This window comes from Hemibagrus wyckioides, linkage group LG11 (assembly GCF_019097595.1).
Source record: "Hemibagrus wyckioides isolate EC202008001 linkage group LG11, SWU_Hwy_1.0, whole genome shotgun sequence".
In the NCBI taxonomy this organism is placed as follows: domain Eukaryota; kingdom Metazoa; phylum Chordata; class Actinopteri; order Siluriformes; family Bagridae; genus Hemibagrus; species Hemibagrus wyckioides.
In genome coordinates this window covers 9,206,618-9,222,745 of record NC_080720.1, presented here as the reverse complement: position 1 = coordinate 9,222,745, position 16,128 = coordinate 9,206,618, and the positions used below count along the sequence as shown (strand labels likewise).

General features: G+C 37.7%; 1 protein-coding gene across 3 annotated transcripts in view; it reads right to left on the bottom strand.

Annotated features, from left to right (window-relative positions):
- Positions 1-14,868, bottom strand: part of dnajc6 (DnaJ (Hsp40) homolog, subfamily C, member 6) — a 42,301-nt gene extending 27,433 nt beyond the window's left edge. Inside the window, exons 1-2 of one of the 3 annotated variants that reach the window (XM_058403874.1) lie at positions 14,606-14,868; positions 10,083-10,221 (exon numbers count right to left, since the gene is read on the bottom strand). In XM_058403874.1, the coding sequence (XP_058259857.1) occupies positions 10,083-10,095 (13 nt within the window). In that variant the 5' untranslated portion in view covers positions 10,096-10,221; positions 14,606-14,868. Of the gene's footprint in view, positions 1-10,082; positions 10,604-14,605 lie in introns of those variants that run through there. The other 2 variants (XM_058403871.1, XM_058403872.1) reach the window with 2 other exon arrangements.
- Positions 14,869-16,128: the final 1,260 nt, after the last annotated feature.

Here is a 16,128-nt window from a genome sequence, read left to right as displayed (position 1 = left end):
ATGGACAATAGCAAGTAGTATTAGCAACCAGCTAAATGGGAAAGGGAAAACTACTCCAAGTTGATGAGTTAAAGTTTGGGAGTGGATTTAACCAGGTGTAGATGGGGAATTAGTTGCAACAAGCATATATGTCAGAGTTTCCCGGCCTCTCACACAGAAAAAAGTGTTCATCAAGTGGTGTCAAAGCAACATGGCTGCTCACTGGACCAATAGTCAACATACCGTCCTATTCACTTGTTAAATCTTTAACATTTACAACACAGCTTGCTGTTATGAGGGAGGTAACATCACCCATCGCTAATTTTACCGGGTTATTTTGCTAAGTAACATGTAGACTTCCATGTTTTTTATCTAAGTTTGTAGCTCGAGTGCACATATAGTAAAAATTCACTCACACACACACACACACACACACACAGACAAGTCTGTAATGCTCGACTGGCTTTATGCTATGTTGCCTTTGAATACCAAAGATGGTAAATAGAAAAGCTGTATCCCTTTCATTCAAACCCCACACAAAGTGTGATTTGTACTTTGATTAGACCATGTGTGCTTAGTTTATCCTTCCAAAGGCATTACTGCAGTTATTAATCCACCTAATCATACTCATTATGATGTGACGACATGTTGATGACGAGTGATGGATGTGTCACACACAGCCATGGGCTGAAAGATATCAATCTACCGGATATTTCTTTGTGCAATCACCCAACACAACTGACATACAGTATGGACTAGAAATACATCAGCTCCAGCCTCATGCCTTCATTCAGCCTCGCACCTTCTCAACCATGGGTGGTGCTTCAGGGGTTTCATCCAGTTCTCCGGTTTCCTCCCCAGTACAAAGACATGTTTTGAATATCCCATGAATTGTATCACTAAATTGTCTGCAGCGTGGAAATGGGTGTGAGTGTGTGCGTGATTGTGTGTGATGGACTGGCATCCTGTCTAAGGTGTCTCCAGCTTTCTGGCTCAAGTTCCCTGGGATAGGCTCCAGGTTCCCTGTGAACCTGTGTAGTAGAGCTGGGCGATATGGCCAAAAAATTGAATCTCCGATTTTTAAAAATAAAATTCAATTTTCGATTTTAAAACGATTATTTTTCTTTAAAAAAAAAAAAAAAAATTTAATAACACACTAGAGACTATAGAATAGATTTTTTTAATTTGAGCAAAAACAATATAACCAAACATATGAACTGCTAATTTGGACTAAAAGTGCAAAGTGCAAAATTACTTTCACTAACAAGTTTTTTTTTTTGTTTTGTTTTTTTGTTATTTTAGAAAAACAATAATCAATACAACAACATAAAAACCTTTTTCGGGGATTTATAAAATGCAAAATTACTAATAAAGTTATTATTAAGTAATTATTCCAGTAATTAAGTAATTCTACTAGTATTCTAGTAAAATAAAGTAATATAACAAAATATGAGGGATTTGTAAAGTGCAAACTGCAGACTTAACTTAAATCACTTTTTATAAAATAAATAATTGTCTCCTGGAAAAAAATCCCTGAAGAAAAACAATTTTGTAAATCAATTCAACATGCAACTAACACGCTAAATAAAACCAACACGCAACTAACACGCTAAATAAAACCAACACGCAACTAACACGCTAAATAAAACCAACATGCAACTAACACGCTAAATAAACTAACACGCTAAATAAAACCAACATGCAACTAACACGCTAAATAAACTAACACGCTAAATAAACTAACACGCTAAATAAAACCAACACGCAACTAACACGCTAAATAAACTAACACGCAACTAACACGCTAAATAAAACCAACACGCAACTAACACACTAAATAAAACCAACACGCAACTAACACGCTAAATAAACTAACACGCTAAATAAAACCAACATGCAACTAACACGCTAAATAAACTAACACGCTAAATAAAACCAACACGCAACTAACACGCTAAATAAACTAACACGCTAAATAAAACCAACACGCAACTAACACGCTAAATAAACTAACACGCTAAATAAAACCAACACGCAACTAACACGCTAAATAAAACCAACACGCAACTAACACGCTAAATAAACTAACATGCTAAATAAAACCAACATGCAACTAACACACTAAATAAACTAACACGCAACTAACACGCTAAATAAAACCAACACGCAACTAACACGCTAAATAAAACCAACACGCAACTAACACGCTAAATAAACTAACATGCTAAATAAAACCAACACGCAACTAACACGCTAAATAAACTAACACGCAACTAACACGCTAAATAAAACCAACACGCAACTAACACGCTAAATAAAACCAACACGCAACTAACACGCTAAATAAACTAACATGCTAAATAAAACCAACATGCAACTAACACACTAAATAAACTAACACGCAACTAACACGCTAAATAAAACCAACATGCAACTAACACGCTAAATAAAACCAACACGCAACTAACACGCTAAATAAACTAACACGCTAAATAAAACCAACACGCAACTAACACGCTAAATAAACTAACACGCTAAATAAAACCAACACGCAACTAACACGCTAAATAAACTAACACGCTAAATAAAACCAACACGCAACTAACACGCTAAATAAACTAACACGCTAAATAAAACCAACACGCAACTAACACGCTAAATAAACTAACACGCTAAATAAAACCAACACGCAACTAACACGCTAAATAAACTAACACGCTAAATAAAACCAACATGCAACTAACACGCTAAATAAACTAACACACTAAATAAAATCAAACAGGTGCCAGACAGCATTTTACATCTGTGTACATGGGCACAATCAGGGGTGAGCCTAGGATTTTAATTTAAGGGGGACTCCGCCCCCAATGAGGGTATAATAGTAAAAAATATAAATAAATAAATAAATAAAATAAAATAAAGGTTTGAGTAACAGGGTAGGATGGTAAACTTATTGCAGCATTCCACTGTATTGCATAGATGTGTATAACATTTGAGTACTGAACAAGCCAAATACGAGTCTTCCTGATCTCACACACACACACACACACACACACACACACGCACACACACACACACACACACACGTCCTCTGATCCTCGCTCTCCGACGCCGCGGTTTCTTCAGTCGGATTGAAGAATGCGCTGAAAGGCGGGGAGGAGCCGAAGTCTGCCGCCGTTTTCGTCGCTAGGCCATTTTTAACATTTCTATTCAGCCAACCTAAGAATTCTGCGAATCTCCATAAACTCTACACAAATTCGTGTTGGCTTCAGTTCCCCTTAAATTTCATTTATATCAACATCGACATAAACCATAAATTTGAATTAATCGATAATAACGATTAATCGCCCAGCTCTACCTGTGTAGGATAAGCGAATCAGAAAACAGATGGATGGTGATGCTGCTGTTTCATGGCAACAATTAAACCGTATACTCATATCTTTTTATCTCTGAAACACTGCTAGGACATTTATAAAAGACTACCCTGCTGCATAGTGATCCTATTGTAGGATACAGTTATTAAACAAAATAAATAAATCAAGACCATAAAGAATCATTTTATCACATCTCAGAGATTTGAATAGAAATTTAATCCAACTGTATGGTGCCTAGAGATTCCCGCTGCTGTTAAATATGTGAGTTGAGTTGGTGGAATTTAGCTGCTTTTGTCCCTCACTGTGATGTCCTGCAGTGGACTGGCGTCCCATCCTGGGTGTAATCCTGTCACATGCTCAGTTTTGTGAGACAGGCTGTGTATCCACTGTAACCCTCGCCCAAGATAAAGCTCTTACTGAAGATGAAAGAATGAATGAATGAATGAATGGACTGTGTGTGCATCCTGTAGTTTTGATTAACAGTCATGGTAACGAAGAGGGGTACAAATGATGCCCTCCCTAAAGAAAAAGAAAAAAGTGAGACAAATATGGAGATTTTATTCTGAATTGTAGCAAAAAAGGTCAGGATTTTTTTCTGGAATTGAGAAACGTCCCAAACTGGAGCAGACATCAGCAGAGCAGACAGACTTTTCATTAATATTTATAAGGCAGTTTCAGAGATATCAGTGTTTCTGAATTGCACAATGAGTCTATCCGTTTAACAAAGAATAGAGAGTTACCTAGTCACATGACCATGTCCAGCTACAGCTCCCCACAGTAAAAATCATGAAATTTAATTCAGATGGTAGGTTAATATTACTGCACTCATATACATTCACCTCTTTGACTTCACCACGTAATGGAACACTAATAATAAACATTAAAAACGTGCTGTTATTTAACATGGGACATATAGCACAGGCACACAAAGACAGAAAAACATAAAATGGAAAGCAGAGGAAACATAAATGTAGAAAAATTGATGATCATTGATATGGTTACATTTTCTATAATAAGATATTTAACATTTATTTTATTTATTTACTATTATTTATTTACTTTTATTAAAAAAATCTGGTGAGGGAACTGCTCATATCCTGTATAGTACTGTATAAGTGATAACAAGAAATTGTTCCACAACGATAAATATAAGCCTAAAGGTTCAAATAAACACAAGATGTTCATTAATAAATTAAAAATTGTGATTGTAATTGCTGCTTCAACACATGCTTTCTTTGGAACCTAATCAACTCTGGGGTAGAAATGTCACCCTGTAATTGATTCTTATCCTATAACAACACACCCCATCATGTTTTATTCCTTACTTAAGCTCTGTATCAAATTAAAACAAATACATCCTTGCGCCAATTCTGGGCTTGATTTTATGAAATGCAGAAATAAAATGTCACTGAGTTTTAGCTGACCCTTCAACCTTTCCACTAATGAGCAGTATAGGCTGGTTTCGCTGGACCGGTTGACATAAAACATAGCGGACTACCAGGCTGACCGGCCATAAAAACACAGAAGGGCTCTATTTGAAGTGGGCCGAGATGCCCAGCTGACTTCAAAGTCCAGGGCTGTTCTTTCAGGGAACACAGGAGCTCTGAACTGCTACTAAAGTCCCTTTTATCCTGTAAGGGGTCATCTCTGTGAGACAGGAGAGCAAAAAGAGAAACAAAGAAGAAAAAAAGAGAAAGAGAAACAGGACCCAGGAGGGCTGCTCTATATCAGGAGGAAAGATCAGTGAAGATGGAGATATAAAGGTGTCGCTGTCTCCCTCGCACATTCTCTATTTAATGCCATGCCTGCTTCTCACTTGTTTCTTTTATTCTCACTGTCTAGCAGGTTAGATCTGCTTTTGATGACATGGAATTCTTCAGTGCTGGCCGGTGTGTGTTTGCGTGTGTCTGTGTGTGTGTGTGTGTGTGTGTTTGTGTTCTGTCATTGGACCCAGCTTTAGCTCTTCAATTATGGATTATGCTCAGGCAGGCACAGAGCTACCGTCTTATTCAGAAACAACACAAAAAACCCAGAAAACAGTCTAAGCATTAACTTTGCTCCTCTGAAAAACCACTGAATTCTCTGGTCCGAAGGACCCTGCTGCAAGGCAAATAACAAATCATTTCTACAGTAACAGCTTATTCACATGGACTTGTTATTTTGTGGACACTCCACAACATTAAATCTAACTACTAACAGATAAAAATATGAAGTGTCAAGCTGGAATAAAAAAAAAAAAGAATAATACTCATTAGCAAATTTGTTTAGGAATAAGAGAAATCCATCACTATGAGATGGAAAATATTAGCTGGTAATGGGATCTTGTTGCTGATACGCTGATATTTACAGTAGCTAGAAGACAAGAGATCAGTGTAAAAATGTGCGTACAGGAATAAGGTGTATAACATGTAGAATGCTCACAGGGATGTATGAGTAGTCTGCAATCCCAATCACAGCGACACTAGCTAATCTACGAGCTTGTTCATAGCATTTTATTCTTTACTTTAGTGTGTGATTTCATGTTAGGTTATGTGATGTACGAGCAACAATTTGAAAAGATAAAGATGCTGCCATTTGGTTTCATGTAATTGTTTTCACCCTCGCTGGTTGGAGGCTGCAATGTCAATGGTGTAGAGATATGTTATAAGTGGAACTTGGCCATGACTAAATTAAAACATCTAAGTAAATGGCCAAATTTAGACATTTTGAAGGTCCTTTGGTGCTCTCGCCCTTTGAAGATGGCTACAGCAAAGTTTCCCTTACAGAAAAGATTTTTTTACATGTATTTCTGGCATTTAAACTGATGAATAGTTTTTTGTTAAAGAGGTTAAATTAGGTATGTGGTTGGGGGGGTGGGGGGTCCCCCCTTGTCCTTCAGGGACAACACTAAAGTTTCATTTTGAATACTTAAGCATCCAAATAAACACTGAGAAACCCTTAACATTAGGCAAAACAAACAGACAGCCCACGGATTCACATTTTAATGTAAAATGAACTAAAAGAATCAGAAATTAAGTTGAGGCAAATCTATTTCAAACAGTCATCCAATCTGTAATAACACTTTTTCACTCTCACTCTCTCACTCCCTCCCTCTTTCTCTCTCTCTCTCTCTCACACACACACACACACACACACACACATACACACACACACACACTGTGTTTTACAGATGAAGTGCACTCTCAGCCTAAAATGCACACTCCCATCCCACGACCCTGTTTTATCACTCCCATGTGGCAACACTGCTCTTCTGCCCAGGCCAAGATTAAATCTGCATACACCTGCAGGTCAGAGTAATCAGCACAAGCGATATTAAGAATGTGTATGTATTACTTTAATTGCAGTTACCATTTTACCAAGTTTCTCTTTCCCTAATCAGTTAAAACACTAACTGCAATATTGGTAACTATAGCTATAAAGCTGGATATTGGGCTGAATGTTAGATTTTATACTGTGTTTATGCTTGAGTGACTGCATGTGAGGTTGTGTAAGCTTTCTCAGTGTGTGTGTGGGGGGGGCATGTTAGTATAACCAAATGTGTAACTTGGATTCTGTATTAAAAAGTGAATGAGAGAGAGAGAGAGAGAGAGAAAGCTGTTATAAATGAGCTAATGTTTGCAGTCGATCAATCTTGACACAGTGATCAGTTATATGAAGCGAGAGGTTGATGATATCTGTAATAATCATCGATCTGATGTCAGAAATCACTCATGCTGACCAAACATGCACTTTTTTTCTCATTATAAAACAATGACCGTAAGCTTTTAAATGACACCATAATAATTTATGCCTGTCCCCTCCAAATACCTGGGCTGTTCAATTGCAGCGATATAAAATATTATTTTTAGCTGGTTAGCGGCGCTGTGGAGCATTTGATGAAGGATTCAAAAGAACAGAATGGTCTTTAGTTATTAATATAGATTTTTAGAATTCTACTGTAAGTTTCCTCATCATGTATTTAAACATTTTGCCAAAAGTGTAATTGAGAGAATTGAAGAAAAATACAGTAACTAGACTAACTTTACTGAAGACGCTAACAGACTGCTAGTTAGCAAGTTAGCAAATACTATGCTAGTAGACTGTGAAAGTGTAATTATTCAGTGACAAAACATTGGTTTCTTTCTTGCAGATTTCTTCATTTGTGGCAAATTTGTAAACAGGGGAAAAAATTAAATGCAGTAACTAAAGAGCTCACTGAGTTTACTTCCTGAATATGCTAATAAGCTGCTAAATTGCCAGCAAACATTATGCTAGTGGTCAATTTGTTATTACCCATTTAGCTGGTTAGCTGGTGCTGGCCAAACATATGTTTGTTACCTGGATATTGCATTTCAACACATGCTATGTGCTACTAATTAATACATGTCAAGATGTTTCTTTATTTGAGTACTTATCAATTCTGCCAAAATCATAAATAGGAAGAGTTTACTGATTTTACTTTCAGAATATTCTGCAATATTAGCTAGATAGTTATCTAACATTGTGCTAGATGTCAGTCTGTAATTATTTCTGTTTCAGTGCTGGAATGTGTAGATTATTTGGAACAAATGATACATGTCAGGATATTACTTCTTTTTCACATGACCTTTAACATGTTTTGTGGAAGCCTGACCCTCGCTGTAACCCTGCAGCCTGGAACTTTATCATTTTTTATTTAACTAGGGTTGAGCTGTCATTCAGGCAAAATAGTGTAACGATAGCAAGCAGTAAACATTTGATCCTCAGTGACTGCAACCTGCCACCTGTTAACGTGCTACACATCCAGGGATAATACCCGGATTAAAGAGGCTAACTGCTACCATTATGCTTGGTTTTGTCAAGATAACATTTAGGACAGCAAGTTCAGTACAATCTACACCAGGAAAACATGACAAGTTGCAAAGATATTATAAGATTTCTGTTTTAGTCCAGATATTAATCATTGTATCTTTAAGTGTCTCAAAGAGTCCTGCTGTATATCTTTTGACTAATCCTGAATAATCTTTCATACCATATGTGGTCTGTGAAAATCCTATCAGATAAGTGAAGCACTCCAGACACCTTCTCATGCATTTTTGCATGATTGGTTCCATGTGCGGTGAAATGTTATTAACATATGTATCTGGTATCAACACTTACAGACATAAATACTTGTATACAATAGATAGAATACAATAGATACTTGTCACTGTTGCCAGCCTTAAGCTGGAGTTTGGGAGAAATAGGGAAATTTTCCAAATGTACATGAAAACTTTGGGGATTCCCACAGACACAAAGACTTTGATTATTGGCTTCTGGTCAGTTTTATGTATGATGTTTACAAATTATTCATTAAGCACTTTATCCTGGTCTAGGTCACAGTGGATCCTAGTCTCATCCCTGGAACACTGGATGTGAGGTGGGACACCAAACACACAGACACTCTGACACACTCATTCACTCCTAGGGGGTTATTTCACATAGCCAGTAAACTGGCATGTTTTTGGGAAGTGAGAGGAAACTGCAGAACCTACCAGATGGGTAGAACATGCCAAACCACACAAACAGTAATCCGGATTTAGGATTGAACCAGGGACCAAGGAGCTGTTGTGCAAAGCACCACCAAATTCTAAATACAATCCACACCTGATGTAAGAGGAGTGACCAAGGCTAGACACAGAGTTAATAGCTCAACAGCAGCATAGGCTAAATTTTAACAATTAAAAGTGGTAACATCTACAGCCTTGGATAAAGAATAAAATATTTAAAATCTGGGAAGTGATAGAAAAACAAGATACAGGAGGATACAGGAGAATATAAGACATTATGGCTGATCCTGTGACGGACTTGTAAGTGTGAACAATTTTCAACGAGATCTGTGTCTCAAGGCGACTGGGTCACATCCCAAATTGTATCTCTTCATACATATCATATGGCCAAAGGTTTATGGACACCTATCATCACACCTGTATGTGCTTGTTGAACATCCCATTCTAGATTTAGTTCCCCTTTACCATTATAATAACCTCCAGTATTCAGCCACAAGAGAATAAGGCAGGTCACCCACTGAAGTCAGGCAAGGAGGCCTGGGGTGCAGTCTATGTTTCAGCTCAAAGTTTCAAAGATGTTCAGTAGGGTTGAGGTCAGTGCTCTGTGCAGAAAACTTGAGTTCTTTCACTGGGAAACCATGTCTTTATGGAGCTTGCTTTGTGCACAGGGACATTGTCATGCTGGAACTTCTCTTAGTACTAGTGAAGGAAAATCTTAATGCTGCAGCATACAAAGACAGTCTATGTCTTGTGTGTGTGCTTTCAAGAACAACATATGGGTGTGATGGTCAGGTGTCTACATAATTTTGCACATATAGTGTAGGTCTAAATAGCACACTCTATTCAGGTAATAATAATAATAACAACAATAATAATAATAATAATAATAATAATAATAATAATAATAATATAAAGTATGGGTTTAAGCCATCACCTATGCAGAACTGTCAGTGGGAAAAAGCATCCTGAACTGTCCCTCCCCTTTTCAGTGATCTTTTGTAGCCAAGGTGCACTGAGTGAACCTTTACTCTATAAACTAAACAAAGGTGTGGGAATTGTGCTTAAGACCCATTATATGAACTAAAACTAAACCGCATTCACATAACCATGTAGCAGACACATTAAAGATGTAAAAAGGTGTAGCCTTGAAAGGTACCACCCATGTGACAAGTAAAGGTAGAGTTTAGTATCATTTAGAGCACGTCAGTGTGAAAAGCTTTACCTGAGCCGTCCATGATGCTGCAGTGGTCCGGTCGCGCCTTGGAGCCGAGGGTCACTGCCGCCAATCCTCCTCCTCCTCCTCCTCCGCCGCCGCCGCCGCTGCTGCTGAAGTCTCCGCCGCCTCCTCCGCTATCGACCAACTGCAAAGATTCATAACCATCATAACCGCTCCTCTTTTTGTAGCCTCCGAGCAAGCTCATGAGCACAAATCGTCAATCGCGTACAAACGAGGTCGCTTCAAGGTGGTGTGCGCATCTTTAGTCTCCTCGCAGTGGAGAAGCAAAGGAGGAGGAGATGGAGGGAGGAGAGGACTAATGCATCACATCCCCGTTATGCCTAAATGCAGCGTCTCTCTCTCTCTCTCTCTCTCTCTCTCTCTAGTCTGAATAACGGAGGAGGATCGTTTCGGCATCATGAGCCGCATTTACTGCGGCTTCTCCATCCTCCTTCCTCCAACAGCACTATTTACACCACCGGTACACCGCTGCTCGCCCGCAGGAGCGCCGGAGATGAGTGTAGGGGGGTGCGGGTATGTGCAGGGTGTAGGGGGTGGGGGGGTGTTTGGAACTGGATACCCCGGGTGCCTTCAACAGAAGGGGAGCTGAAAAACCTCAAAAACGGGATGTTTTAATTTGGTCTGCAGGATTAAGCTTCTAAATGATTGGAATCAGAAATAAATGAAACATCTACAGAGTAAGAGATGTAGAGATGGACGTTTCCTTACGTAAATAGTGTTTGAAGCTTTACCATGTCTTTAATTCACCCCTTTCAGAGGAGGAAATGGTTCAGTCTGCCCCGCACATAGATTCAGCTTCTACACGTTTACAGGCGTTTATTCAACACAACTACAGATATTATTTTAAAAAAAGAGCTTTAATAAATTATTTTTTAAAATATCTATTTATTATTATTATTATTATTATTATTATTATTATTATTATTATTATTATTATTATTATGTACTTGTTTGTAGGATATTTTTATTTATTGTTTTGTTTTATAATAATAATAATAATAATTAAAGGTTTATGCTGTGGAATTGGTTTAGTTTTTAGATAATAGTTATCTATCTACCTATTTATTATTATTATTAGTAGTAGTAGTAATATTACTATTAATATTAATATTAATATTAATATTATCATCATTATCATTACAATCATCATTTGTTTAACCTTTTGTGTATGCTCTCTCTTTCAAAAGACACAAAGGCTGTTGAACAAACCTCACACCCTCTAATTTGCAATATGATACACACTGCATTCAGTCATGTAGTTTATTTCTTTTCTGAACCTGTTGTGTCTAAATGAGAGAGACCTTTTTGTAAATAATAATGCAGAGGTTTTTGTCCAGACTCACTGAATCACTCGCCTCCTAGGGTCCCATGGTAATCAGTTCCACTGTTTCCTCGTATATGCTCATATGCAGAGGAATAAGAATTAAATGCTGGGTCGGTAAAAGCTTGTTTCATGTTAAAAATCCTACTTTGAGTGTGAACAACAAGACACAGCCGTGACTGTGATGTTTCTTCACTTCAGCCTATAATTAGTATAACACATTTTAATTGAGGACTTCATTTTTACCCCACCAAATTAGTTTCAGTTAAATAAGGAAAGAACAGAATGAAATGAAGGTTGGCAGAAGCATCTGATCTGCCAGTGCTTTAATCAGTTGATAGGACTGGATATTGTCTGATGTTTTTATCATAAAATATATGTCACATATGGATTTATGTTTGTCCAGATTCCAGTGTAATGCTGAAATTCCTACATACTCTTAAAACTGTGTTTGTTTGTGTGTGTGTGTGTGTGTGTGTGACAAGACAAGCAATTGGGTAAGACAGTAACCTTTTAATCAACCTAGATAAAACATTTAGAGCTTTGTGAATGGAGGCTCTCCAGCCCAAGACTATTTCTCTCCTAAAGAATGATTTAGTTCAGTGTCAGCTTGTTGGTGTTGCAAGCTTCCGTCTCTGGACGCATTACTTGGCAGCGACCAGGCCTGCATGCTTTCTCTTAAGCCTAGCTGTGTCTAGGAAACTGAGAAAGGACGCAGTGGGAACTTAGTGTATATAAAGCCATACAGAGTCATGTTGCTGTCTTCACATAAGTTGCTGACTTAACATTGACCCTCTTCTGCAATGTTAGGAAATAACTTTGGTTTGCTGTGTTTGCTTAGATTTCTCTTTTATCGCCCTCATGCACTTGGGTGAAAACAGCTGGGGTGTCAGTTAATATAATACTCCAGTGAAGTAGTTGATTAACACAGGTCTTGTGATCTTTTATGATGGTTTTTTACTAAGAAATGTCTTGAAAGGATAGTACAGTCAAATCTGCTGATCAAAGTTCCCAAATGCTGATCTCCAATGCTCTATAAAAGCCTCAGGTTATCATTACAAGGAGGATAATGTAAAATATAAAACACTAAGCCTGTTCTTTGCTTTAAAATCTGGCACTGAACATTTAGGAAGTCTTCTCTTTTTATTTGAGATTTTGAGTATTTTAATCCAGTCCAATTTTGTGTCATTTTCTGTTTCCTTTTTTAGTGCTGGAAAATATTGACAGCTTCATTAGATATACATTATATATACTGTTGGATTTAGATCAATACATATTTCCAGTGTTGACAACTTTTTCTTTTGACTTTATTTATTTATTTATTTTAAGTGCCTGGTAAAAATCTAGCAAATTTTTTTGCATTGCTCACATCACAGCTGCTGGTTACATAGAGGTTTACAGAGCAGGTTCACTCACTTCACTGCCAGTGTGTAACCTTGACTGAGTGGCACTAAGTTCCCAACTGCACAGCCAATCACTGATCAGCATTGCTTCCCAATGACCAATCATTTACCAGTATTGTTTGTCCCACCCACACTTTGCTTTGCTTTTCAACTCCAACACGATAATGTTGATTAATAATAATAATAATAATAATAATAATAATAATAACAACAACAACAACAACAACAACAACAACAACTATTATTATTATTATTATTATTATTATTATTATTATTATTAAAAATCATATGATCCATTTTTACATTTAAATTATTTAAAGCAATTTAAATGAATAGGATCATTTCGTCATTTTGTCGTCCTTTAAAGAGCTGGCAAACGGTGCAGACTTTATTTCATAATATTCCTCGGCTCAAATACAAGCGGACAAATCACTAAACACTTCTGTTTTTCTCTGACTTACCAAGCTGTCCCATTATAGCACACTTATACGGGTCTGCGTGAAACAATACAGATATTTTTGTTTTATTTTCTCTTCTTCGTTACTGTCACTCGAAGCTTATTTTTGACAGTCATATTTATTATCCTTATCCCTCCACCATTCAAATTTATACAGAAGACTAAGAACGGTGAAGTGCGCATGCTCGGAAAACCGCCGTTTAGGACGATGTTACGCACCGCGAGCGTCTGTATGGACAGAAGTGATGCCATATCCGTGGAAACAGGCAGACAATACGTTCTTACGTATAATTAAACAAAGAAAAATCTAAACAGTCCAGATAATGTACTATATTATAAGACACTATACTATACTATAGTATACTATACTATATTATGCTATACTACACTACACTATTCTACTATACTACTCTATACTATACTACACTATACTATACCACACTATACTATACTGATCTATACTATACTATACCATACTAAGTTGCCCGGCTGTTTATTGTGCATTGTTTTAAATCTATATACGTACACCGTTTTCTCTTGCAAAATGCAAAAATAAGCGCACACCTTGAATCCCCCTTCATTGAAACAGGCTGAATCACAATCGTGGCTCTAGTGCACTATATAGGGTGCATTTCCGTCTCATTTTCGCAAGCCCTCTGTAGTGCACCCTTAAAGCGCGTCAGAAGCTGCTTGGAATTCCGGATCCGATGACGTCAAAAAAATTCACTTCCGTTTGCGAGGAGCTCGAGCTCGATTGGGCTCCGGTTTATTATAAAGACAGAGATGTGTGAATGAAAAATAAACGATTAAGCCCTGCACAGACTACTGATGCGAATTATTTGTTCCTGAACGCGCGCAGGTGTCTTCTTAGGCACACCACTGACATGTTATTGTGCACTCTAACGTTTAGTCGTTTAATGTTCGGACATTTTACGAAATATCAGTGATCTACTGTCTGTTTATGTCTAAGCCGGCTGTTGTTTGCAGATTAAACGCTTCTGCAGTCAATAGATTGTACACCTTGTTTTTTTTTTTAGCGATAAGCTCCAAAACGAAAACATTGCTCATGTGTCAGTGATATATTCCGCCATTCATATCAAGTCAGCACTATAAATGCATGGAGCCATATTGCATGGTGACAGCCTATGGAGGTTGTGTTATAATGGACATCATGTGCCGGGACTCAAATCATGACCACAGCGCGCACGACGCGTTATGTAACATCTCCATTCAGTCTCTATTGAAACCGCGCAACACCGGCTATGAATGTTGCACAGCAATAATCCTATACGTTTTTTTCTTAATGTAAATGTAAATAAGCTCTTACCTCTCAGCGCGTGCATTCTCCAGTCGGCCGCGGGTCCAGCTGATGCCACGAACGCTGACCTTTGATTTGTCATTCGCTGATCACCAAAGGTCAGATGATCACTGTTTCCTGGCGTATGGAGCCGCGCTATAGGAGAATACGCGAGAAAGCACGGCGTTTGGGGTGAAGGACAGATGCAGGGCGTTTATTCCGGGTCAAATGCACACTTTAGCATGATACCGGATTGGAGGCAGAGCCGCATCACAGACTCACGCGCATCCCGATGTCATGCCGCGCGCTGCTGTGATGTCACAGCCGCCTCAAAGCACACATCTTATCATGTCTAGTTATCAGTCAGGTTTAGTTAGTTCTCTGTAATCTATACTCATTAGTCTCATTAGCCTTCTGCACAATTGTTGTCCATCTATCTATCTATCTATCTATCTATCTATCTATCTATCTATCTATCTATCTATCTATCTGTATCTATCTATAGTATTGCTAAGGTTTAGTTAGTTTGTAGTTTTCTGTCATTTACATTAACTTAATCAGTTTTGGCGATCTTTTTAACAATAATAATTTTTTTTGTTTGTTTTGTCTGTTTTAGGTAAACAACATAGTCTATATTTTCATACATTTATGCAATCATTAAAAACAGTTCAGGTGATGTGAGCCACTGCTTGTTGTTATAACGTAAGTGATAAACAGGGACGAACTTGTCACATGGATGTTTCCAGAACATTATATGTAAATGCTTGTGTTGTTTAATAATAAATGAAAAGTTGTAATCGTCGACACATCACAGCAGGATAAGAGGAATAAAACCTTTCAATACCTGCTGTTATAGGAAAATAATTCACTTCCAGTAGTAATTCCACATTGTGCCTGACTGCATCACAACCCACTGATGTGGATGATTTTCTTATAACAGCATTGTGTTTTATTCCCTACTTATACACGATATCACAGCGCTGTTCAGTTCTCTGTTGTCTGTGGTCCTACAGTGTTCATTAATTTTCTAGCCCATCTTGGTGCTGGGATTCAAACTCATAACCTTCTGATCAGTACATCCTACATCCTAACCACTGGGCTACCACATCAACTTAAACCATTTTATAGAAGGATTCCTCAATGTTTTCCAGTTGCCTTTTTTTTATTAACGTCCAGAAAAGAAAAAGAGAGAGAATGAGGCAAGTGAGGAAACAATTGTTTATACTGTATCTGCTATACATAATGGATAACAGGAAAAATCTTGCCTCAACATTTATTTATAATGCAACATTACCACAAATAGTGATGCAGCACAGAGATCGTTAATCTTCAGTAAAAGCCGGGGTCTTGCAGTGAACATGAGTAATTGGCGATCAGAAGTGGGTGTGTCCAGAGACGCAACAAAGTTGAGAGCGGTGCAGTGACTACCAGTGGGAGTGAAGACAGTAGAGAACACATGATCCATGGCAAAGTGCACACACTGCTTCTCCTTCATCTCGTACGATGCATATATACACAGCTTAATTTTATACACAAACTCCCTCCAGAATGTT